General features: G+C 42.3%; 1 protein-coding gene across 2 annotated transcripts in view; it reads left to right on the top strand.

Moving 5' to 3' along the window:
• The window catches only part of LOC123773290 (E3 ubiquitin-protein ligase TTC3), a 241,840-nt gene that overhangs the window by 69,135 nt on the left and 146,163 nt on the right, over positions 1-26,542 (top strand). For both annotated transcript variants that reach the window (XM_045766935.2, XM_069307431.1), the window contains exons 12-15: positions 1,091-1,167; positions 7,381-7,471; positions 15,605-15,798; positions 23,339-23,465. In XM_045766935.2, coding sequence (XP_045622891.1) covers positions 1,091-1,167; positions 7,381-7,471; positions 15,605-15,798; positions 23,339-23,465 — 489 coding nt within the window. The remainder of the gene's footprint in view (positions 1-1,090; positions 1,168-7,380; positions 7,472-15,604; positions 15,799-23,338; positions 23,466-26,542) is intronic.

Genomic DNA, 26,542 nt, shown 5'->3' with positions numbered 1-26,542 from the left:
TGTTGGGAGTCATGCCAGGTTTTTGGACATTATATTTATACACACCTGTAGGGAATTTAATTGCGAACACAATGATACCAAAACGAGCGACGTAGCACGAGAATTAAGGTGAGAAAGCTGAAATGAGTATACACATTTAGGTGTCACCGCGCACTTGCCCGCACGCTCGCCCACCTGTCGGGTGTATGACCCCTATTGTGATGATTCCTCATCACAATCGACTTGAGAATGGTCCAGGACGGACCGAAACAACATCGTCCCTTCACCTTCTAGTGTGTGGTCTGGTCAACATACCCTTAACTTCATTTTTTATAAGGCAAATTTCTCTGAAGTCTCCTTTCCTGTTTCTTATATTGTATCGAATGGTATATACCCGTATATTATATTTTCGATAAGGCAAGTAATCTTGCCTATTAGAGGCATATATACTGTTGGTTAAAGATTTCTTCCTCATTTCTATTGAATACAAGATTCAGTAATAATGGGATAATCTTCTTGCCTTACTTTTGTGATCTACTTTATATGCTGATTCAAAAATGGTTTTGTGATAAATTTAAGAATGTCTTACTTTCATGCCTCTCATTCATGTGATTATGATTAGGGCGCCGGTCAGCCGAGCGGACAGCACACTGGACTTGTGATCCTGTGGTTTCGGGTACGATCCCAGGCGCCGGCGAGAAACAGTGGGCAGAGTTTCTTTCACCCTATGCCCCTGTTACCTAGCAGTAAAATAGGTACCTGGGTGTTAGTCAGCTGTCACAGGCTGCTTCCTGGGGGTGGAGGCCTGGTCGAGGACCGGGCCGCGGGGACACTAAAACCCCGAAATCATCTCAAGATAACCTCAAGATAAGATGATTCTTATGTGATTACCCTCATATGATTATAGTTTTATTATTATAATTTTTATGTTATTCTCATGTGATTGCCATTATATCATTGCCAAATGTGATTATTATTGTTCTCATGTGAGTGCTAGCATATCATTGCCCTCAATATAATTAAATCATTTGTCATTTCCATGTAATATGATGGACTGTATTAAGTCTTCTGGGACTGAAATGTAACTTATACTATATTGTTCTTTTAACAGGATCATAAAAAAGAGGAAGAAGAAATAAAATTGAAGCCAATAAATGCTTTTCATGATACTTTACGAGATGGACGAAGGTAAATTTATTAAAATTAAGCATTTACATTTTAATGTTTGGGCAATCCATATATAATGCATCAGTTGTGCTTACCTGTCCGTTACTACAGGGGAGTGAGATCTAGCTTTTTATCCCCTGCCTCCTAGCCATTCATACCTGGCACGCTAATTACCCTTCTCAGTATTAACATTTTCATCATATTTCTTTTCAGTATTAACTTTTTCCTTGTGTTTCTTTTTAAAGTTGTGGATGGAATTGGCTTCGACCTCTTCCTTCAGTACACTCCATTCTCCTACGTGTACTGTACAGGAATCGAGAACTTCCTTTCATCTTTTCGACTCGATTGCACATCCGGCTTCCACCAGTGTCCCCTTGTTCTACCTTTTTATGGAGTGGTAGCCTCTTGTGGTTCTCTAAAGCTACAATGCTGATATAGTGCCAAGTTACTAGGTGCCATCAGCTGCAGAGATATTTTATGCCTACCAGGTACTGTCTCCACTCGACCATCCGGACTGTATGGGAAGGACCCCCAGCTGGATTATCACGTGTTCCGGATAATGGTACTTTTTCACCTACGAGTCCAAAAGTGACCATTTCCAACTATTTTTATACTGCAAACAACATAATTTAAATTGCCTTACCACATATAATTATTAAATATTCAACTAGAAACCTCAACTTTTCTTGTTGGTGTTCATCTTCTCTATTGATGCCACACATCTTGAAGTTAAGAATTCTTAACAATTTACATAACCTATACTAACACAACACTAAAATTAACACTTAAAAATTACTGTACAGTTCATTAACCCTTAACATGCTAGGGGTATAATATCCTTTGTTCCCCACAGGCGCATGTAATTTTGAAAAAAAAAAACAAAAAAGAATTCTTCCTAACCTGTTAATTTGTGTTCACTGATCATGGGAAAAACAATAAAAAAATCGTAAGTGGCATATATTGCCCGCTATAGGGCGGGGAAGTCTGGCAAAAAACAGGCGCTGACTCAGCGTGCATCCCAGGCGGTTTGTTGCTCGCCAGCTGTCAGGCCGGAGTTGCCACAAAGAGATAATTACCTAATTATTTCAATGTCTCTGATTGATTTTTCATAGTTTTTTGCTGTAATTTTATTCAATAGTGTGTAGTTTGATATATTTATATAATAAAATGAGTGAATCATTGCTGTACTCAAAAATATGGTGTGCATATTGTTGATTCAATTATGTTCATCAATCAGTGAACAAATACTTCGTCGGTTATTACACTATATACACAGGTTATATATAAGTATTTGCATGTTTTGTTCACCATAACGAACCATTAAGTAGCTATTATGAGTCAAAAAGTAACGAGGAGTGACCACCGTGTACCAGCCAGCCACTCACGCCCTCCCTCAAGTCATCTGACTCGCCCACATTCTCCTCCCACAATAATGTTTTTGCTTTTATTCACTATATACAGACGCTATATATAAGTATCTACATTCGTGTTCACCATAACGAGCCACTAAGTTGGTATGCTGAGTGGCAGTGGCAGGCAGTGGCAGCCCGCCACTGGCTGCCACTCCCTCCCTCCCTCACCTCACCTGACTTGCCACCATTCTCCACCCACCATACTGTTTTTGCTTTTATATACAGACATTATATATAAGTATTTACATGTTTTGTTCACCATAACTGTACATCTAAGCTTGTATGGCGAGTAAAGGCACAAAGACGTAGGACCTCACACAGTCAGCTGATGGCTGCTGCCCTCAAGGCCAGACACACTAATATTTCTCCTCCAACAATACTGTTCGTGGTGTTATTACGGTATATACACACATTATATATAAATATCTACCTGTTTTATTCACCATACTTGTACAAGTAAACTGGTATGGTGCCCAAAGACCATCGTGGTAACCAGTAAACAACACCGTCGTCTGCGCGGTGGCGTCGTGAGGACGACGCCACCGCTCTCACCAAATTGGCGGCTCCCAACCGTCTCTTCTTGCTGTTTATACCCTCTATACACGTTATATATAAGTATCTACATTTGTGTTCACCATAGCGAACCACTAAGCTGGTATGGTGAGTGCAGTCAATAAAAGGTGGCCACACACAGTCAGAAGACGACGCCACCACCCTCCCTCCCACAGCATTACTCCTCCCTCCATGGCGCACAGCGCTAAATATCACCACAATCCTGCTATTATCAGAACCCTGGTCAGTTTTATCACAGTCAGGGGTCTTCTGTAATAATATCATCGCTACATAATAACATGAACAAGTATATTATGGCATTTTTAGGCGATGCTGTGGTCACAAGCTGAACAGCAGTGCTGTGAGCTCATGCTGCGTGCGTCAGGCTTGGTAGCTCACTCAATACTGAGGCCCCTAACACCCGGAAGTTTAGCCCACGATTTAAAAAAAAAAATGGCGTCTGTTTACAAGAGCCCTGATGAAGGTGAGGTGAACCCCGTGTATCCGCGGGCCGTTTAAATCTTGCGTAGTACTCCAAAACGTCATATGACGTGATGCGCAATATATAGCAGGTTACTCAACACTTCATATGACGTGTTGTGCAGTTTAAGGGTTAAGGAAAGTTAGCTTTGACTGCCAGTTGCTGAAACCTCACTGGTTGATGGCATTTGGGTTGCCTGTGAGGCCTCACTTGTTGAAGGCACTTGCTTGTGCCTCACTTGTTGAAGGTGCTTGGCTTGCCTGTGGCATCTCACTTGTTGAAGGCATTTGGCTTGCCTGTGACGCCGCACTGGTTGAGGTGTATAACACGTAACTTGTCTTTAATTGTTAGGACAACCTTCTTCCTCGTAACCCCTCCAGAACTCAGTTTTCTGTCAAACAGAACTCAGTGAGTAACAGTCAACCATATGAAATCTAGTCCAAGTGCAGTTAAAAGCTATGTACAGCAGGGTACAGTCCTTGCACCGATGCTTTTCCTTATTCTCACATCAGATAAAGATAAAAATACAAGTCACAGCTTCGTATCATCCTTTGCAGATGACACAAAAATCAGTATGAAAATTACCTTGGCTGAAGACATTGACAAACTTGAAGCTGATATTAATAAAGTTTTCGACTGGGCATCAGAAAATAACATAATGTTTAACAGTGATAAATTCCAGGTACTCAGGTACAGTAAAAATGAGGACCTTGAAACATAATACAGGGTACAAAACACAATCGAATCTGCCCATAATAGGAAAACAGCATGTCAAGGATTTGAGAATAATGATGTCTGACAACCTAACGTTTAGGGAGCATAACCAAGCAAATATTGCATCAGCCAGAAAAATGATAGGATGGATTACGAGAACTTTCGAATCCAGGGATCCCATCACAATGGTTGTACTCTTCAAGTCACTTGTGTTGACCCGTCTTGAGTACTGCTCAGTACTCGCTTCCCCCTTCAGAGCAGGAGAGATTGCTGAAATAGAGGGAATACAGAGAACATATACGGCACACATAGACGCAATAAAGCACCTAAATTATTGGGATCGTCTCAAAGCTCTCCAGATGTACTCACTAGAAAGGAGACAAGAGAGATATCAAATAATATACACGTGGAAGATACTGGAGGGCCAAGTACTAAATCTACACAGTAAACAACGTACTGGAGTGAACGATAGGGAAGAAAATGCAGAATAGAACCAGTGCAAAGCAGGGGTGCCATAGGCACAATCAGAGAACACTGTATAAACATCAGAGGTCCACGGTTGTTCAACGTCCTCCCAGCGAGCATAAGAAATATTGCTGGAACAACCGTGGACTTCTTAAAGAGGAAACTAGATTGTTTCCTGCAAGGAGTGCCGGACCAACCGGGCTGTGGTGGGTATGTGAGCCTGCGGGCCGCTGCAAGCAACAGCCTAGTGGACCAAACTCTCTCAAGTCAAGCCTGGCCTCAGGCTGGGCTTGGGGAGTAGAATAAGTCCCAAAATCCCATCAACCAGGATATTGAGAACTTTATCTGGTCACGATTTTGGCCGTATAAGGGCGTTTTCCGGATGTTCGAATCCCGGATAATCGCGTGGTTACAGTATTCCGAGCCAGAACCTGGCCTCCTCTAGAGGGGCACAGTGAACAGTTGCACTTGTGATAAAATTACTATGAATTTATTCATGTCTATTACCACCAAGGAAAGGCACCCAAAATGTCTGTGAAACAAAACGGACCACTGCTGGTGACAAGTCAGACTGCATCCTCAGAACTGCCGAAAGAACTTCCCAACAGTGTAACCAAGCGATAAAAAATTCATGAAACTAGCGCTAGCTCGTTCTCTCCACCTGCCCTCCTCATTTGAGTGGGGGATGGAGGCAACCAGGGGTCAGCCAGCTGCTCCACCCTCAGTTCTTTGCTGATGGTAGTAGTGTGTGGTGCCCTCTCTTTTGCTCTGGTTCTGGTGTCCTGTTTTTTCAGCTAAGTGGAGTTTTGCCCTTTTGGCTGTTCCTGTGCACTTTGGTGTACTATGGGCCAGAAGTTGAGAGTGCCTGGGGCTTTCTTCCCTGGGTGGTCCTTTATTACTGCCCTTGCACTGCTAGAGTTCCCTTCCTTGGTAATAATGTTCGGGGATCACCCCCTTATGAGGTCCTCCTCGCTTGTAGTGGGCATCATCCAGGGTGAGTCAGTAGTGTTTGATCTTGTCCTTTCTTGGGATGGGTGCGATTTATTTTGCCGGCAAGACCACTGTGGCTTGTGTGACCTTACCAGTGCATTGAAGTCGGCTTCACAGCCTTGAGCTGTTTGGCCTACTCTTCTCTCCTCCCTATTCATATTCTCTGCCTTGGTCAGGTGTCCTGAGAGTTTCCATAACCTTCAATTTTTTTTTCATTGTTTTCCTGTCCATTGACAGGTAATCCCGAATAAAAGCCCAAATCCCAAAACCGGCTTTTATAATTTTGTATTCCTTTTTGTGTCTTGTTGTCTGTTTCCCTTTTTTTCATTCTCTATCTTGCCCATTCCAGTGGCAGCGAATATCAGAAGAGCGTATTCTGTTAGGCGTTACTGGTGATGCATTCTCAGTGCCTGGGCATACCTGCAGGGTATGAAGTTTTGTGTTTTCCTGCAGGCACCGGAAAACCACTGTGGGTTCAGTGTTCCTAGTGGTACTCTCACCACCCTCACTCCCACTATCACTTAAACTGAGTTCAGGGTTCAACCCGTTCTCGCAAATTTAATAAGTCAATATTGACTTATTAAATATGTGCATTGGTGACATACTTAACATAATAGTTTCCCTTGAAAAGCTTCATAGAAAACACCGACCTTACCTAACCTACTTAGTATGTTAAGATAAGCATCTTATTGCTTCGTAATTACAATTATTACCTAACCTATACCTATAATAGGTTAAGTAACAATTGTAATTACGAAGCTATAAGATGCTTATTTTAACATACTAAGTAGGTTAGGTAAGGTCGGTGTTTTCAATGAAGTTTTTCAAGGGAAACTATTATGTTTAGTATGTCACCTATGCACGCAACTAATAAGTCAATATTGACTTATTAAATTTGCGAGAACGGGTTGCAGGGTTGCATGTCTTCTGTGCCACGTGATGGTACTTGGTTTGTCTACCTCCACTTGCTGCCTTGGAAAGGATTGTAACATGGTAAGGATTGGAACATGGAGTAACATGGGGGATTGGATCCCTTCATGTTACTCTTTGGAGAGTATCATGAGTTGTTACTTGTTACAACAAGTAACAAAATTCAGTGTTATGTTATGTTACTTGTTACAACAAGTAACATAACTTGTTACTCATATTGCTCTTTAAAGAGTAATACGAGTAACAAGGGTTTGAAAATGGTAGCAAATGAAGTTAGGTTGTTATTGACCTGGAGTGGCTCACTCATAATGTATGTTAACATGGACCACCACAAATATATGATATAATTTACCAAGAAAACACATGGTTTTGTAGCAATTTTAGTAGGTGAGCGAGTGAGGGCATATATATGAATGTGTTAGCGAGTAGGCATGTTTGGGGTGAGAGTTGGTATGTGTCAGGAGGAAGCTAAATCATGGTTGTCTATGCTAGAGTGGACAGGTGAGCATTCCATGAGTGCATTATATAATAGTGTACATAATTAAAATTATATAGGTTACTAAATGAAAAAATCATCATGGGATAAACACGGTGTATAAATGTGCATTATACTAGGGTCGACTTATGTCTATCTTGAACTTGTATATAATTTTAATAAAGATTTTATTACATGAGATTTTTCCTTTGCAGATTATTTGAAGCAGGGCAGCTACGTCAAGCCATTGAAACGTTCAATAGAAGTTTAGCGTACTGTTGCCCGGATGGTGATAATAATACTATTGTGAGTATAAAGGAAAGTATTAGTATCAAGTATGAGTATAACAGAAGTATTAGAAATGAAAGCTCAAAGAACTATATTCTGTAACTAATTTATTTATAACTATAAATGTGAAGCCTTGTTTTCTGGCTTAAGCTGGAAATGTAATAATAGGAATAGGTAACAGATGAAAATGATTAAATGAGAGGCCACATAATATTACCTTAAGGTTTTATTTGTAATTTGCCTTTGGTGCTACAAGGTACAGTATATATACTTTACCCAAGATTTTTCACCCACCCAATTAGACATACTTGCCCAATAAGCCTACCTTCCCCTTCCCCAAAACACACATACACTGGGACACCGTGCCTGGAGGCAGGAGTCACACTGCAACAGGCTCCAGGGATATGCAATTGCCTCAGGTTGAGGGCTGTAAGTGGTGTCCCAGGTTACATTTATTTATTTATTTTATTTATTTATTTATGCATATACAAGAATGTACATAAGGAATGTGAGGATACAATTATGGTAATTACAGTCTTGTAAAGCCACTAGCACGCGCAGCGTTTCGGGCAGAAACATGAAGGTATAGGGAAGTTGAAAAGTAAATAAGATACAAGAAATAAATGAAACCGAGTCAAAATTCTGTGTTGGAAAAGTTTATACTCCAAAACAAAAGATCGTCAATAACAAAGATAGGTGCTACCACGGAAGAGGTAAGCACACCAGTATAGAATGTTTCAAAGAATTTTCAGCACAAGATATAAGGAAAGGAAGTTTTCTTGGGAGGTTGGAGATTGTTGAGGACAGGCTAAAGGAGTTTGAAGAAAAGGTCCTTAAATTAGAAAAAAAAAATTGAGCTTTCAAGAAAGAGTTTCACACTTTAAAAGGAAACATTATTCAGTAAGGTAGGAAAATTACCACCTTTACATACAAGGTAAAAGAGACAGGAGTAATGAATCAAGGAACTAAAGCAAGAAAATGAGGTATGAAAAAATATGAAAAAATTACAGGAAAATACTCATACAGTGAACAACTCCAATGAACCCTAAAGGCTAACATGGAGTTAGGCAAGGATATGCAAAGATAAATTTCATTGACAACTCACATAGAGGACGTTAATAAAGAAGTAGAAAAGTTCAAAGAGGAAATTAAAGAATTGAAATTAAAGATATTAAATTAAATTAAAAATTAAATTATTATTATTAAAGAAATTAAAGATATGCACAAGTTGTGAAAGAGAAAGAGACGATCAAGGAGTTGTACAAAACACTGCAGATAGAAGTAAGTCCATAATAATTTTTGGATGTTTATAGAAGGAAATTTCATCTAGGGTGGACCGAGTAGCAGCTACCCTTCCACCCACCCTCCCCTTCTTCGAGCAAAAGGGGTGTGTGTGTGTACGTACTCACCTATTTGTGCTTGCAGGATCGAGCATTGACTCTTGGATCCCGCCTTTCCAGCTATCGGTTGTTTACAGCAATGACTCCTGTCCCATTTCCCTATCATACCTAGTTTCAAAAGTATGAATAGTATTTGCTTCCACAACCTGTTCCCCAAGTGCATTCCATTTTTCCACTACTCTCACGCTAAAAGAAAACTTCCTAACATCTCTGTGACTCATCTGACTTTCCAGTTTCCACCCATGTCCCCTCGTTCTGTTATTATTACGTGTGAACATTTCATCTATTTCCACTTTGTCAATTCCCCTGATATGATATTTTTTTATATGTCCCTATCATATCTCCTCTCTCCCTTCTTTTCTCTAGTGTCGTAAGGTTCAGTTCCTTCAGACGCTCTTCATATCCCATCCCTCGCAACTCTGGGACAAGCCTCGTCGCAAACCTCTGAACCTTCTCCAGTTTCTTTGTGTTTCTTCAGGTGGGGGCCTCCATGGTGGCGCGGCATACTCTAAGACGGGTCTCACGTAGGCAGTGTAAAGCGCCCTAAAAGCCTCCTCATTTAGGTTTCTGAATGAAGTTCTAATTTTCGCCAGTGTAGAGTACGCTGTTGTCGTTATCCTATTTATATGTGCCTCAGGAGTTAGATTAGGTGTCACATCCACTCCCAGGTCTCTTTCTTGAATCGTTACAGGTAGGCTGTTCCCCTTCATTGTGTACTGTCCCTTTGGTCTCCTATCTGTGTGTGTGTGTGTGTGTGTACGTGTGTACGTACGTACGTACGTACGTACATACTCGCCTAGTTGTGCTTGCGGGGGTTGAGCTCTGGCTCTTTGGTCCTGCCTCTCAACCATCAATCAACAGGTAATTACCTAAGTGTAGTTACAGGATGAGAGCTACGCTCGTGGTGTCCCGTCTTCCCAGCACTCTTTGTCATATAACGCTTTGAAACTACTGACGGTCTTGGCCTCCACCACCTTCTCACCTAACTTGTTCCAACCGTCTACCACTCTGTTTGCGAAAGTGAATTTTCTTATATTTTTCGGCATCTGTGTTTAGCTAGTTTATATCTATGACCTCTTGTTCTTAAAGTTCCAGGTCTCAGGAAATCTTCCCTATTGATTTTATCAATTCCTGTTACTATTTTGTATGTAGCGATCATATCACCTCTTTTTCTTCTGTCTTCTAGTTTTGGCATATTTTTTTTTTTTGAGATATATACAAGAGTTGTTACATTCTTGTACAGCCACTAGTACGCGTAGCGTTTCGGGCAAGTCCTTAATCCTATGGTCCCTGGAATACGATCCCCTGCCGCGAAGAATCGTTTTTTCATCCAAGTACACATTTTACTGTTGCGTTAAACAGAGGCTACAGTTAAGGAATTGCGCCCAGTAAATCCTCCCCGGCCAGGATACGAACCCATGACATAGCGCTCGCGGAACGCCAGGCGAGTGTCTTACCACTACACCACGGAGACTGCATATTTAATGCCTCTAACCTCTCCTCGTAGCTCTTGCCCTTCAGTTCTGGGAGCCACTTAGTAGCATGTCTTTGCACCTTTTCCAGTTTGTTGATGTGCTTCTTAAGATATGGGCACCACACAACTGCTGTATATTCTAGCTTTGGCCTAACAAAAGTCGTGAACAATTTCTTTAGTATATCGCCATCCATGTATTTAAAAGCAATTCTGAAGTTAGAAAGCGTGGAATAGGCTTCTCGCACAATATTCTTTATGTAGTCCTCAGGTGATAGTTTTCTATCTAGAACCACCCCTAGATCTCTTTCTTTATCAGAATTCTTTAAAGATTTCTCACATAACATATAGGTTGTGTGGGATCTATGTTCTCCTATTCCACATTCCATAACATGGCATTTATTAACATTAAATTCCATTTGCCAAGTGGCGCTCCATGTACTTATTTTGTCCAGGTCTTCTTGAAGGGCATGACAATCATCTAAGTTTCTTATCCTTCCTATTATCTTAGCATCATCAGCAAACATGTTCATATAATTCTGTATACCAACTGGTAGATCATTTATGTAGACAATAAACATCACTGGTGCAAGAACTGAAGCCTGTGGTACTCCACTTGTGACATTTCTCCAGTCCGATACATTGTCTCTGATCACAGCCCTCATTTTTCTATCAGTCAGAAAATTTTTCATCCATGTTAGAAGCATACCTGTCACTCCTCCAATATTTTCCAGTTTCCAGAACAACCTCTTATGTGGAACTCTGTCGAAAGCCTTTTTTTAGGTCCAGATAGATGCAGTCAACCCAACCATCTCTTTCCTGTAATATCTCTGTTGCTCGATCATAGAAACTGAGTAAATTCGATACACAGGATCTTCCAGATCGAAAACCATACTGTCTGTCTGATATATCATTTCTCTCCATGTGTTCTACCCATTTAGATTTAATTATTTTTTCCAATATTTTGACTATTACACTTGTCAATCTTTCTTGCACTGTTCTTTTCCCTGTGTAACTTCCTCCTTCTGTGCTGACAAAAGCTGTTTCTCCTGTTGAAATTCCTTACCTAACCTATTGTAGTCATTTATGTTTAAATTTACTTTAACTTCTTCCAAAGCTATTTTTAAGAGTCTATTTTCTTCTTCCATGGCTTTGCAATTTGTTTCCAATTGAGTCTTATCCTTGCGCAAGTCTTTCACTACACCCTCAAGACATACAACTTTGCTATTTAAATGGTCATTACTTTCTTTCAATTTACTAATTATTTCTACATGAGAGGTCACAATAGTATCTAATTTTACCACCTTGTTGTATAGACTGGTTATGTCAATGCTTTCTTCACTGAATCCAGCAAAATCAAGCTCTGTTTTGTATTTCCTCTTGCAGGCGGCCATCTTGAATGTTGTTCTCTGCACTGGAAACACTAGGGGTAACTTTTTCTCATCCACTATTTCACTTCCCTTGGCACATTCCTGTTATCTCACCTATTTTTCAAAAGCACTATACCTTTATGTTCTCTGGGACACCACTCACTATCATCATCCTGTACTACAATACTTAGGATTATTGAAATATGCTGGAGCTCCTCTTGTCTGCCTCTTGGGAAAGAACTTGGGATAGGAGGGCATAACAGCCAGGTGTACAGGTTCCTGAGCCTATTGAGCTCTATCATATCTACATTTGAAACTGTGAATGGAGTCAGCCTCCACCACATTACTTCCTAATGCATTCCATTTGTCAACCACTCTGATGCTAAAAAAGTTCTTTATAATATCTCTGTGGCTCATTTGGGCACTCAGTTTCCACCTGTGTCCCCTAGTGCGTGTGCCCCTTGTGTTAAATACCCTGTCTTTATCAACCCTGTCGATTCCCTTGAGAATCTTGAATGTGGTGATCATGTCCCCCCTAACTCTTCTGTCTTCCAACGAAGTGAGGTTCAATTCCCGTAGTCTCTCCTCGTAGCTCATACCTCTCAGCTCAGGTAATAATCTGGTGGCAAACCTTTGAACCTTTTCCAGACCAATACTCCAGGATTGGTCTGACATATGTGGTATATAATGTTCTGAAAGATTCCTTGCACAAGTTTCTAAAGGCTGTTCTTATGTTAGCCAACCTGGCATATGCTGCTGATGTTATCTTCTTGATATGAGCTTCAGGGGACAGGTCTGGTGTGATATCAACCCCCAGATCTTTCTCTCTTGCTGACTCTTGAAGTATTTCATCTCCCAAGTGATACCTTGTATCTGGTCTCCTGCTTCCTACCCCTATCTTCATTACATTACATTTGCTTGGGTTAAACTCTAACATCCATTTGTTCGACCATTCCTGCAGCTTGTCCAGGTCTTCTTGAAGCCTCAAGCTGTCCTCCTCTGTCTTAACACTTTAGTGCGCGCGGCACTCGTGAAAAAAAAAAGTGCCTTGTGCGCGCGGCGTTCTGGGCGCTCAAGCGTAAACACAAAAAAGTGTATAATCTTTTCACGTTCCTAACATCAATTCTCGAGCTACGTTTTTCATTTTGGTATCAATGTGTTGGCAATAAAATTCTCTACAAGATCATATGCATAAAATGTCACCAAAGCATTTGCTATCCCACCACGAAGTAAATAAACACGAAGATGACTCGCCGTGACACCCAAACAGGAAGTAAATGTTCATACTCTTTCGTTTGTTGCCAGCCTCACAGTCATCCTACAGCGCTTATTTTGATATCACTGAACTCGCAATAAAATTCCCCACCCAGACACATGCCTATCAATGTCTAATTATGGTATGGGGTGACCCGCACGAGTGTGGGAACTGGGCGAAGCGTTAGCCGTGATTTCAGCAGCGACGAGACTGTTGTGATGCAGCGCTTTGAAAGTTTATACTTACTTCACTGTCCTGACATTATTTCTCGAGCTACGTATTTCATTTTTATAGCAATGTGTTCGCAATAGAAAGTTCTATAAGAACATGGGTAGAATTGGCCAACAGAGCGTCAAATAAATTTGCGGCGAATAAAATCTTACGCGTGTTTGTACCCGTGAGCGTAAAAAGTTTTTACTTTGCTCATGTTTTTTCAAGTTTATACTTGTTTCACACCGTTTTTTTTGTTTGTATAGTGTTCGGAATAAAATTCTCTACACAGACATAAGCATATAAATGTAGAATCATGATCGCGGCCAACACAAGAGTGTGTGGAGTGGGCGATTACCCTCGTTGTGTCACCAACTCAATAGTCTCTCCTCTAAGTTACAATACATTGCCGTTTTCTCAAATAGGCACTGTGCCTATTAGAGAAAACAAAAATTTAATGGCAAACATATTCATACAAACCCCAAGTCGATCGAGTAGTAAATACTCACTATAACACGGTCCGTAAATTTACGTCGTGATCCGACAAGCGCTTATCTAAACCGCCCGTAATTCCAAGTGGAAATGGCACGAAAGTGTTAATCCTTCTCATAATTTTGGCATCGTCAGCAAACATTGAGAGGAATGAGTCTATACCCTCTGGGAGATCACTTACGTTTATCAGAAACAGGATAGGTCCAAGCACCGAGCCCTGTGGTACTCCACTGGTGACTTCACGCCATTCTGAGGTCTCACCCCTCACTATAACTGTCTGCTTCCTATTGCTTAGGTACTCCCTTATCCACTGGAGCGCCCTACCAGTTACTCCTGCCTGTTTCTCCATCTTATGCATCATTCCTTTTATGGGGTACTGTGTCAAAGGCTTTCCGACAGTCCAAAAAAATGCAGTCCGCCCATCCTTCTCTTTCTTGCTTAATCTTTGTCACCTGATCGTAGAATTCTATCAAGCCTGTAAGGCAAGATTTACCCTCCTTGAACCCATGTTGATGGGTTGTCACGAAGTCTCTTCTCTCCAGATGTGTTACTAGGTTTTTTCTCACAATCTTCTCCATCACCTTGCATGGTATACAAGTTAAGGACACTGGCCTGTAGTTCAGTGCCTCTTGTATGTCACCCTTTTTAAATATTGGTACTACATTAGCAGTCTTCCATATTTCTGGTAGGTCTCCCGTTTCCAGTGACCTACTATACACTATGGAGAGTGGCAAGCAAAGTGCTCCTGCACACTCTTTCAATACCCATGGTGAGATTCCATCCGGCCCAACAGCTTTTCTCACATCCAGCTCCAATAGGTGCTTCTTGATCTCATCTCTTGTAATTTCAAACCTTTCCAAGGTCACCTGGTTTGCTGCCACCTCTCCTAGCGCCGTGACTTCTCCCTGTTCTATTGTAAAGACCTGGAACCTTTTGTTGAGTTCTTCACACACCTCTTTGTCATTCTCTGTGTACCTGTCCTCGCCCACCCTAAGTTTCATCACCTGTTCCTTCACTGTTGTCTTCCTCCTGATGTGACTGTGTAGTAGCTTTGGTTCGGTCTTGGCTTTATTAGCTATATCATTTTCATACCTTTTCTCAGCTGCTCTTCTCACACTAACATACTCGTTCCTGGTTCTCTGGTATCTCTCTCTACTTTCTGGTGTTCTGTTATTACGGAAGTTCCTCCATGCCCTTTTGTTCAGCTCCTTTGCTTTCATACATTCCCTATTAAACCACAGATTCTTCCTTTGCTTCTCTGTTTTTTCCTGTCGGGCTGGGACAAACCTGCTTACAGCCTCCTGACATTTTTGGGTGACATAGTCCATCATATCTTGTACGGACTTGGTTCTGAGTTGTGTCCCAATATATATCCCATAGGAATTTATTCATCTCCTCATAGTTTCCCTTTCGGTATGCCAGCCCTTTGTTTCCCAGTTCTTTTTTGGGGGTGATAATTCCTAGCTCAGCCAGGTACTAAAGCTCAATACAAGCTCAATGTGTGTGTGTGTGCGCGCGCGCTCACCTATTTGTACTCACCTATTTGTGCTTGTGGGGGTTGAGCTTTGGCTCTTTGGTCCCGCCTCTCAACTGTCAATCAACTGGTGTACAGATTCCTAAGCCTCTATCATATCTACATTTGAAACTGTGTATGGAGTCAGCCTCCACCACATCACTGCCTAATGCATTCCATCCTTTAACTACTCTGACGCTGAAAAAGTTCCTTCTAAGGTCCCTGTGGCTCATGTGGGTACTCAGTTTCCACTTGTGTCCCCTTGTTCGCGTACCACCAGTGTTGAATAGTTTATCCCTTATGTGTGTGTGTGTGTGTAATAATAATAATAATACTAATATAATATAATCTTTATCTCAATCTCTCATATCATATCGTATATCATATCTTATCTAAGAACCAATTTGTTGAGTATACTCATTTCTGTTTTACTTTTTCAGAAATGGGGAAATAAGGAACGTTTGGAGGTACAGACAGTCCAGTTTGTATTAGGCATGTGTAGAATTCAGTCTGGACGAGTCTACATCCTAGACGGCATGGAAATAATGAAGAGCTTGTCTGACGATGCAAGTACCTTTCCAAGTCGACCAGCTGCACATTATTGGCTTGGATTTGGCTATGAGCAAATTTATTTGTAAGTTTATTGTGATTTCCAAATTGTAGATAGATTATGTGGCAGCATTGAAAGTTAATTTGTTAAAGTTAAGGTTCTTTCTAATAATTATCTATCAATCTTTAATACACCATTAACAAAGTAAGCAATAGGGTGACAAGCTGCATAGTCACATGGAAGTGCCATATTTCAGTCATATTTGCTGACACCTCTTTCACCTGTATATTCGTATATAGTGTAGACATAATGTAATGTATTAGTATTGGTCTTTTCTGTGGGGAGCCCCTCTGGCTCCCTGGAGCTATCGGGCTAATATGCAATTCATTAGATCAGGGCATTAGTCATAGGAGTTCAGCCTACCGGGGACCATGAGCTAGAACCTGGCCCTCTCAGAGAGGCACAGGGAGCAATGGCCCTGGAACCCCCCCCCCCCTCCGTGGTTTGGTTTTTTTTCTTATCTGCCATCGACCAGTGTTAGACACCCAGAGAGGTAGGCATAACAAAACTGACAGTCATACTGCCTGTTCTGTTGTGAAGACCTTTGATCCGGAGTCTTGCTAGTTGTGCTCCATGCTTGTTCTCCAGTTTACCCATTCTGATGACATTGATATTTGATATTTAGGTAATGGCGGCATCCGCATTGCATGCTAGGTTTAGGTTGGTTGGTTGCCCACCCGGATGCCCCGAGGCTACCCCATTTTGGTTATAGGGACCCGGACTTGGGGGCATTAAAAGCTTCAACTTTGTTTCTATCCACCCTTCCTGGTCCTTTCCCTGTTGTTCAACCTGATTCCCCCTCCCCCCCTTCGTGCTTCCAGCTTCCAAACGTCTGAAGGTTTCGGAGTCGGAGCGAGGCTTAGCTGGCAATGAGACTTGGGCAGTTTTGGCGGCTGCCCTGTTCTAGTTGGTGATGGAGGCATTTGAGCCGGTTCCTCCTGCCGAGGCTTCTGGGTCACACCAGCAGGCCCCCTTCTTTTCTGCCTTTCCCCGAGACTTTTTTTTCAGGGTTAGAGGGCTTGGAGGACTGCTTTGCCCCAGGTCCTGACTTGGAGGATCCCAGGGCTGTGGAGGAGTTGACCTTAAGAAGCACATCAACAAACGGGAAAGGTGCAACGACATGCCACTAAATGGCTCCCAGAACTGAAGGACAAGAGCTACAAGGAGAGGTTAGAGGCATTAAATATGCAAAAACTAGAAAATAGAAGAAAAAGAGGCGATATGATCACTACGTTCAAAATAGTAACAGGAATCGATAAAATTTATAGGGAAGAATTCCTGAGACCCGGAACTTCAAGAACAAGAGGTCATAGATTTAAACTAACGAAACAAAGCTGCCGGAGAAATATACGAAATTTCACTTTTGTAAACTGAGTGGTAGACGGTTGGAACAAGTTAAGTGAGAAGGTGGTGGAGGCCAAAACCGTCAGTAATTTCAAAGCATTACATGACAAAGAGTGCTGGGGAGACGGGTCACCATGAGTGTAGCTCTCATCCTGTAACTACACTTAGGTGCCTGGGGGCCTTAGGCCCCCTTTGACTCCGATTGAGTGTTGGTGCCCTTTTCGCGGGCCTTGTTGTTGCAGGGGGAGGGATTTTTCTTACCCCCCCCCCACCCCTATTCCCTGTATAAGTATGATTTGGGGTCAGCTCCTTCCCAGGTTTGGTTCTTTTGGCCCTTGGATCAATCAGCTCCTTCCCTCTGTAGGCTTTCTGCTTCTCGGATCTTCCCTAAGGAGGTTCCGGAGGCGTTTGCTGTGTACTTCCTGCAAGACCCGGATTCTGCTTCTGTCACGGATCAGTCCACATTTGAATTCGGTTCTTCTTCTCCGTATTGGGGGCGTTTGGAGATTCTGGAATCTTCCTGGCTGACACACAAACGCGCACTCCCTCCATCCCTGTGTGTGTGTAATTACCTAAGTGTAGTTACAGGATAAGAGCTACGCTCGTGGTGTCCCGTCTTCCCAACACTCTTTGTCATATAACGCTTTGAAACTACTGATGGTCTTGGCCTCCACCACCTTCTCACCTAACTTGTTCCAACCGTATACCACTCTGTTTGCGAAAGTGAAATTTCTTACATTTCTTTGGCATCTGTGTTTAGCTAGTTTAAATCTATGACCTCTTGTTCTTAAAGTTCCAGGTCTCAGGAAATCTTCCGTATCGATTTTATCAATTCCTGTTACTATTTTGTATGTAGTGATCATATCACCTCTTCTGTCTTCTAGTTTTGGCATATTTAATGCCTCATTCTGCAACTCCATCTCTTCCTCGGCTCGTTCGGCTCTGCCTCGAGTCTCGCCTTTTCTTGGTGGCCGGGTGGCTTCGTTGCTGGTGTCCCACCTGCGTACTTCTTCGTGGCGGCAGTGTGGGGTATTTTGGCAGTCCTTCCTTTTTCCTTCTGTCCCTTCTTCGGTGGCGGTGTTTTGTTGGTGTGGTCTTCTCCTTCTCTTATGAGAGTTTGGGGCCGTCATTTTGCCGCATACTGTCGCCTCGTTCCGTTCGGCGCTGGCGGAGCCACTTCCGCTTGCGTTCGGTGTTGATGTTACTTCTGCGCTATTCCGCACGCTGTCTCGTGTGTTGGTTCACCTTCGGCCTTCTCATGTGCCATCTGAGCCGTCCTAGTCGTGAGACTGGGTGCTCTCTCTTTTCTTCTCCTCGGTTCTTGTGACCCCTTCGGTTCCGGTTGGTTTCTCAGGGGCTTTTTTCCTGTTGGCGTTGGCCTCGGGGAGTCAGGTTAGTGAGCTTCATGCTCTCCTCCGGCACTGGGGTTTCTGCTCCTTTGATCGGGGCGATCGTTTTGTTCCTCTGAGGCCTTCTTCTTTTCCGGTGTAGAATGTGACTGCTGCTTTCCGGAGGGGTCCCTGGGTTGTTGATGCCTTGTTGGTTTGGCCAGGGGTGCATCTTGTTTTGTGCCTGATTGCGGCTCTCCCTAGTTTTTGGGAAGAGCTTTTGTTGTTATTACACACTATACATGTTATATGTAAGTATCTACATTTTCCCTGTGCTCTCCACGGCTTCTGTGTCTGTGGACGTGCTTAGGGTTCGCAAGTTCGCGGCTCTTGCTGCCGTTCCTTGGGTCTGTGTCTTGGGCAGACATTCGGGCAGGGGGATTTTGGCAGTCACACTGGGTCCTGGCTGCTCATTGCCTTGTTCACGTCCTTAGACTCGGTCGGGCCTGTGTTGCTTTGGGTTGGCAGTTGCGGGCGGTTGTCTCGCTTCGTGTTGAGGTGTGAGTGGTGGCCGCCTCCTGGATACGTCTGTCCCCAGTTTTTGGGGAGAGTTTCTGTTATTACACACTATACACGTTACATGTAAGTATCTACATTTTCCCCTGGGCTCTCCACGGGTTCTGTGTCTGTGGACGCGCTTAGGGTTGATCAGGTTTCCTTTCTTCCCTGTTCGCAGGTGCGGGTCTCCTAGGTCGTCCGCAGGGTCATTGAGGCTGGCCAGCCTGCGGCCTCTCCCTGTGCCCGTGACGTTCGCAAGTTCGCGGCTCTTGCTGCCGCTCCTTGGGTCTGTGTCTTGGGCGGACATTCGAGCATGGGGATTTTGGCGGTCACACTGGGTCCTGGCTACTCATTGCCTTGTTCAAGTCTTTAGACGAGGTTGGGCCTGTGTTGCTTTGGGTTGGCAGTTGCGGACGGTTGTCTCGCTTCGGGTTGAAGTGTGAGTGGTGGCCACCTCCTGGATCCCTTAGACGTCCCTGAGATCTTCCTCTGTGGGTAATTAGCTCCAGGGTGCCGACAGGGCTAACCCTAGAAAACTAGCATTGAATGTAATGAAACGCCATTTTCTGGGAGAGACCCGGAGGCTCCCCTGCAACCCTCCCTCCCTCCGGTCGGCGGTTTTTCGTGTGTTTTGACATCAAGCCTCAGAACTGATGGGTGGATAGCCAGCGTGAGAGGTCTGGAGCTCCCCCTTTCCCCTCCCGGGGAGGGGGTCACCGCTGGGCAGACAGCGGCGTGGTGACGTGTGATACCTGGTTGATACCTGGTTGATGGGGTTCTGGGAGTTTTTCTACTCCCCAAGCCCGGCTCAAGGCCAGACTTGACTAGTGAGAGTTTGGTCCACCAGGCTGTTGCTTGGAGCGGCTCGCAGGCCCACATACCCACCACAGCCCGGTTGGTCCTGCACTCCTTGAAGGAAACAATCTAGTTTCCTCTTGAAGATGTCCACGGTTGTTCCTGCAATATTTCTGATGCTCGCTGGTAGGACGTTGAACAACCATGGACCTCTGATGTTCATACAGTGTTCTCTGATTGTGCCCATGATACCTGCTCTTCACTGGTTCTATTCTGCATTTTCTTCCATGTCGTTCATTCCAGTACGTTGTTATTTTACTGTGCAGATTTGGGACCTGTCCCTGCAGTATTTTCCATGTGTATATTATTTGGTATCTCTCTCATCTTCTTTCTAGTGAGTACATTTGGAGAGCTTTGAGACGATCCCAATAATTTAGGTGCTTTATCTCGTCTATGCGCGCCGTATATGTTCTGTGTATGCCCTCAATTTCAGCAATCTCTCCTGCTCTGAAGGGGGAAGTGAGTACTGAGCAATATTCAAGATGGGACAATGATGTCATACTAGTTTGAGTGTTTTCTGTTGGGGAGTTCTATCCACTAGTTTGGTTTTTGGTAGCAATTTTAACCAGAATAGGGGTTTGTTTTGGGACGCTTCCCTTTCTGGATGCTTGACCCGGTTGATGGCAGACATAAAATGCTTCCAACCACACAGGAGTTTCTATAGGCGATTGCTCCCCTTGCCTCTCTGAGGGGGCCAGGTTCTGGCCGTGCTCCTTGGTAGGCCCTAAGAACTCCATACACATGACTGATGCCAAAATCTGACATTAGCATATCAGCCTGGGAAAATAGCGTTTCATCACGTTCAAAGCTGGTGGTTTTGCCAGACTTACCCGCCCTAAAACGGGCTAAATATGCCACATACGATTTTTTTATTATTTTTTCCTGTGATTAGGGAACACAAATTAACAGATTTAGAAGATTTTTTTTTTTATGCACCTGTAGGTGACAATGGCCAAATGGCCCTTAGCAACACAAAGGTTAATCACTGCACTGCTCTGCATTAAAATACGACTCGCCCCGTGGTGCGCCGAAAATAAATTCTTTCCAAAATTTTTTTTTCTCATCTTGTCTTGTTAAAATGCAGTCTCTGATCATGGGAAACTAAAAAAGAAATATTGTATATGACATACTTTAGCCACGATGGAGCTTGGAAGTTGAGCATATAATGGGCCCTGAGCAATCGAGCGCTCAAGGTCACTAGGCCCCGCCACCCTGTGGGGTGGCAGTTGCCGCGAATATAATGTTTCACAATTATTTTGATGTTTCTCATTCATTTCTTCTCTGGTTTTATGCTGCAATATTATTCAAAAATGTGTAATTTGTGAAATTTATATAGTTCAGTGTGTTGAACATTGCAATGCTCAAAATTATGGGGCTCATGTGTGTGACATGTATATTATATTCTGTGATTAATCAAACAGTGTTTTTGCTGTTATTACACTATATACACACACACATTGTATATACCTATGTTCATGTGTGTTCACCATAGCGAAGCACTAAGTTGGTATGGTGAGCCCAAAATACAAGAGTGGGCTGCCACACCCAGGCAGCCTCACTCCTCACTCCTTCAACACCTCACCTAATTCGCCAACATTACTCCTCCCACACTACTGTTTATGGTGTTATTACACCATATACATATGTTATATATAAGTATCTACATGTTTTATTCACTATAACTATATTAATAAGCTGGTATGGTGTCCAAACAGCATAGTGGCCACTGCATGACAAGTCACACAGCAGACGACAGCCTCACTCACTCCCTCATCTAAATGGCTCTTCCCAACAAAATCCTTTTGCTGTTATTACACACTACTATACACGTTATATATAAGTATCTACATTTGTGTTCACCATAACTGGTATACGTGTTCACACCTAAGCTGGTATAGTGATTCCAGACAATAACATGTTGCCGCACACCAGCAAGCACATGATATACGTGTTCACACCTAATCTGGTATAGTGATTCCAGATAATAACATGTTGCTGCACACCAGCAAGTACATGATATATGTGTTCACACCTAAGCTGGTATAGTGATTCCAGACAATAACATGTTTCCGCACACCAGCAAGCACATGACGCTACCTCAACCCTCCCTCCCTCGCCAAGATTACTCCTCCCATCATACTACACACATCTCTAATTCTCACCTCAATCCTGCTATTTTCAGAATCCTGGTCACTAAATCATGTAAATGAATAAGTTTCCACATGTTTATTTTGTAAAGGAACATAAGAAGTCATTTGAAAAATTTTAGATGGACGAAATAATGGCAGTGTGCTGGGGCTAGCGCTGTAAACATCTTGAACAGCATTTATTCACCGATATCTGAACATTGTACACAGTCTTTGTCACAGTCAAGCTCTTCTGTAATACTATCATGGCTAAATAATGCCAGATACATATATACGGTATTTTGAAAATTTTAGGCGATGCTGTGGTCAAAAGCTGAACAGCAATGCTCTTACCTCATGCTGCGTACACCAGCCTTGGATGCTTACTCAGTATTGAGGCCTTAACACCCGGGAATGTTGCCCTCAATTTTTTTTTTAAATGGTATCTGTTTAAGAGAGCCCTGAGGAAGCTGATATAAACCCCATATAGCTGTGGGAGTTTTGAATGATACGCTATACCTATAAGATCTCCAAGGCGTGTTGCGCACCACCCGTCGAGAACCTCAAGGCATGTTGTGCAGTGCAGTGGTTAGAGAATGTACTATTACATCAATATTGTTTAAATGAGAACAAGTATTTTATTGAGAGAAGACTGAAAAATTAAAATTAATTATTTCCGAAACCTAATATACTTGACCAGACCACACACTAGAAGGTGAAGGAACGACGACGTTTTGGTCCGTCCTGGACCATTCTCAAGTCGATTGTGATGAGGAAGTAGATGCAGGCAGTAAATAGGCAAGAGCGGTGAGGAGCAAAGTAAAGTGTAGTAGAGGGGATAATAGAAGGAATAAAAACTGCAGAGGGCTTATTGGCCCATACGAGGCAGCTCCGATTATAACCACCGAATGAGGAGGAGATAGTAAAAGGAATAAGAAGAGGATAGTAAGGGAACATAAGAGAAAACAATGAACAGAAAAAAGAGGGAAGAGAGAGGAGAGTAAGAAAAGGAAAGAGAGAGAAAGATAAATGGAAGGGTAAGCTTATGTTAGGTCACGTTTGTTAGAAAGATTAGAGCATTTGAGTATATACTGTGAAAGGGAATATACTTTTCTCAACATAAAGATAAGTTTGCTTTATAAGCATTTACACAAAACATAGTTTTCCACGAATGCAATTCTTGTGGAAAATGAAGCTCATCAGAGTAGATTATAACTTGTCATAGTGTAGAATGTGAAAGCAATTCTATATATTACAGTTTATCTTTATGCTTCTATATTGTTTCTGCTTAATAATTTTAAATACTGGAGCTTCATATTAGTGTGTAAATTAAAGGTTATCTATACTTTACAGATTTAAGAAGGCTCACTATCATGCCTGTGCCTCCATAGAAAGCCTCAAGTCTCAGAAAAATTTACCACCTCTCAAATGGCCTGGAACAGTAGACCCAATAATAGAGACAATGCCAATAGTCATTCGGGTAAGTAGTGACAGTATTTCCTTGTTTTCTCAGAAGATGCATGTGAGAAATGGTTTAATAACAGAGACAGAATATGGCTTTTGAACTGGCATATCCTGTGTAATAAATCTACTTAATTTTTATGATAGAGCCACAGAAATTCTACAGGACACTGATGGTTAGGTTGACTGTGTTCATCTGGACCTAAAAAATGACCTTTGACTGCACTCTAGACAAGAAGTTGTTCTGGGAACTGGAATATGCTGCAGGAGTAACAACAAGCAGACCTCTGACATGAATGAACAATTTTTTTAACTGCCAGAAAGATGAGGGCAATAATCAGAGGCAAAGTATCTGAATGTAGCCATGTTGCAAGTGGAGTACCACAGGGTTCAGTTCTTACAACAGTAATGTTCATCATTCACATAATGATCTACCAGAAAGAAATACAGATCTATATTAAGTTTGTTGATGATGCTAAGCTATTTGGGAAGATAAGAGACTTAGATAATAGTCATGCCTTTGAAAATGCCAAGTGTTGCTCCATAACCAAAATAAGTATATGGAGCAACACTTTGCAAATGAAATTCAATGTGAATAAATGCTATGTTATGGATATGTCGAATAGGAGAAAATAGGCACCACACAACCTACAAATTATGTGGAAATCATTAAAGAACTCTGACATGTAAAGAGGTTAGGTTATCTGGGTGGTTCTGGATAGTAGACTGTCACCAGTGGACTACGTATAGGTCATTGTGTGAGGAGTCTATGTTATGCTTTTCCAGCTTCAGAATTGTTTTTAATTTCATGGATGGTGAAATATTAAAGAAACTGTTCATGACTTTTGCGAGACCAGAATTGAATATGCAGTGGTTGTGTGATGCACATATCTCAAGAAGCACATCAATAAATTGGAAAAGGTGTAAAGGCATGCTACAAAATGACTTCTGGAAATAAGAAACAAGAGCTATGAGGAGAGACTAGAGGCATTAAGTATACAAAAGCTAGAAGATAGAAGAAAAAGAGGCAATCGACAAAATTGACAGAGGAATTCTTGAGAATTTCAACAATAAGAGGTCATAGATTAAGCTAAGGAAACTAAATTACCTAAAAATATTAATTCTGTTTTTCAAACAGAGTGGTAAATGGTTCAAACTTGTTAAGTGAGAAGGCAGTTGATTTAAAAACCGGGAGTAGTTTCAAAGAGTCATATTACAGTACTTACTGGGAAGACGGGACACCACGAGCGTAACTCTCATCCTGTAACAACACTTGTGTAATTATCCACCCTTGCTTACGGAAAGCTAGGCTCAGAATCTGGTTCTCTGAGGTGAGAGGAGCTTGTGGACCAAAAATCAATTTAAAACTGAGAAAAAATCCACCAGAAACTAAAAGTATAACAAAACAATGAAGAGCTTGGCAAAAAATAGTTACCTAGAAGTAATGAGCCAAATGATAATTGCCACTGTCTAAAGACCCAAATCAAGAAACTCGGAATGACTGCCGGGTGGCAGCCCAGGTCACCCAGAGCTCTCAATCATTTGCCTTGTCACAACATAGGAAACATGGAACCTGTTACAGAATCTCTTCTCTACTTCATGTTTTCAGCCAAGTGGTGTTAGCTATCCCTCAAATATTAGTTCTGGCAGAGGCCATTGCTTTATTATTGTTAACTGACATTTATCATGGCTCTTTTTCTGGGAGGTCCACTGAGTGTTGGTCTTTTGCTCTGCCTGGGTGTGTCTCAACCTCACCACACTCGAGTTGTACTTTGGTATTTGGTGAGCTGCTGATGCTCTCTGCCTTGGGCCCCTCATGTTTGTTGTCTTTGTTGTCTTCTCTCATGGATAATCCCTGGTGGTATTTTTCTGTTGCCTAATTAATTCTTTCTGGGCTGGCTCTTTGAAACTTTCCAGTGCATTGGCTCTGGTATCACAGACACATTAACAAAACTGCCAGGCTATTGGACTTGTACAATTCTCCACCAGACATCAGGATCAGAATCTTGTGTGTTCAAGGAAACAAGGGAGGTTGTTAATCTAAAGTCAACCTCAGAATTGAGTTAAACCCTCTGGAAAGTACAGACAGAGTGAAGCAAACTATGTACTGTATCATCAGTAGAGAGAAAATATGGATACAAGGATATCAGTAATTTGCCCAATGTCAACAAACCATTTCCTAGCATTATATTGCACCACCAGATAATAGCTCAGGTCACACAAGGGTTCATCCAGCCTGTTTGCTTCTCTCATGTGCCTTGTACTATACACTTGCCTGCTTCTCTGCAAGAACCATCTCTTTTTTTTGAGCTATGTCGGGTATGTACTCCTCGAGAGTTGGTTGTCTTTTTCATTATGTTTCACATTTGTGTTTATGCTCTCCATCTTTTGCATCCTTAGGTGATTAATTTTGCCTGACTTTGTTTCCAGATTATCTTTTCTGGCATTGGGTTAAGTTGCTTCCTCACCAGAGTTATCTGCTCTCAGGGGGTTTCAGTTCAGTGTCCTTTCTGGGGCATCTCCTCTCAAATTATCCTAATGTCCAGATCTTCATTCCTAGAATGTCATTTTTATAGATGTGCCTTGAATGTTTGAGATTCTACTTGGGTAGTTAATAGGGATTCTTTCAATTTAATTCTGTGATACACCTTGCACCTTACATCATCTTGTCCATTATTGGGGCTGGAGCATAGCATTTGATCTTAGTACACTTGGATCTAGGGCTTTTGGATATTTATTAAGTCTCTCAATTTCCTGTTATGGATTTTGCCCTGTGTGGCTGTACCAGCAGTGTGTGTGGTGTGGTGGCCAGGTGTCCTAGTGATCAGGAGCTGCATGCACCGAGGGTTATCTTCACTAGGTGCTTCGTAAGTACTACACTTGTGTTTCAGGGTTATCTTCCCTGAGGCATTCAGGAATCACTCCCGTTTGCGGACTTCATTGCTTGGTGTTGACTTCTCCCTTGGGGTTCGTTCGGGGTTTTAGACTTTCCGTCTTGCCCCGGGTGGGGAGTGTTATTGGCTAGCAAATCTCTCTGGCTGCCAGTTTGTTGTGTGTCTTTGTTTTTTTTTTTTTTTTTTCATTTCTAGCATTTTC

This window comes from Procambarus clarkii, chromosome 1 (assembly GCF_040958095.1).
Source record: "Procambarus clarkii isolate CNS0578487 chromosome 1, FALCON_Pclarkii_2.0, whole genome shotgun sequence".
Taxonomy (NCBI): domain Eukaryota; kingdom Metazoa; phylum Arthropoda; class Malacostraca; order Decapoda; family Cambaridae; genus Procambarus; species Procambarus clarkii.
This window is presented reverse-complemented; position numbering and strand designations above follow the sequence as displayed.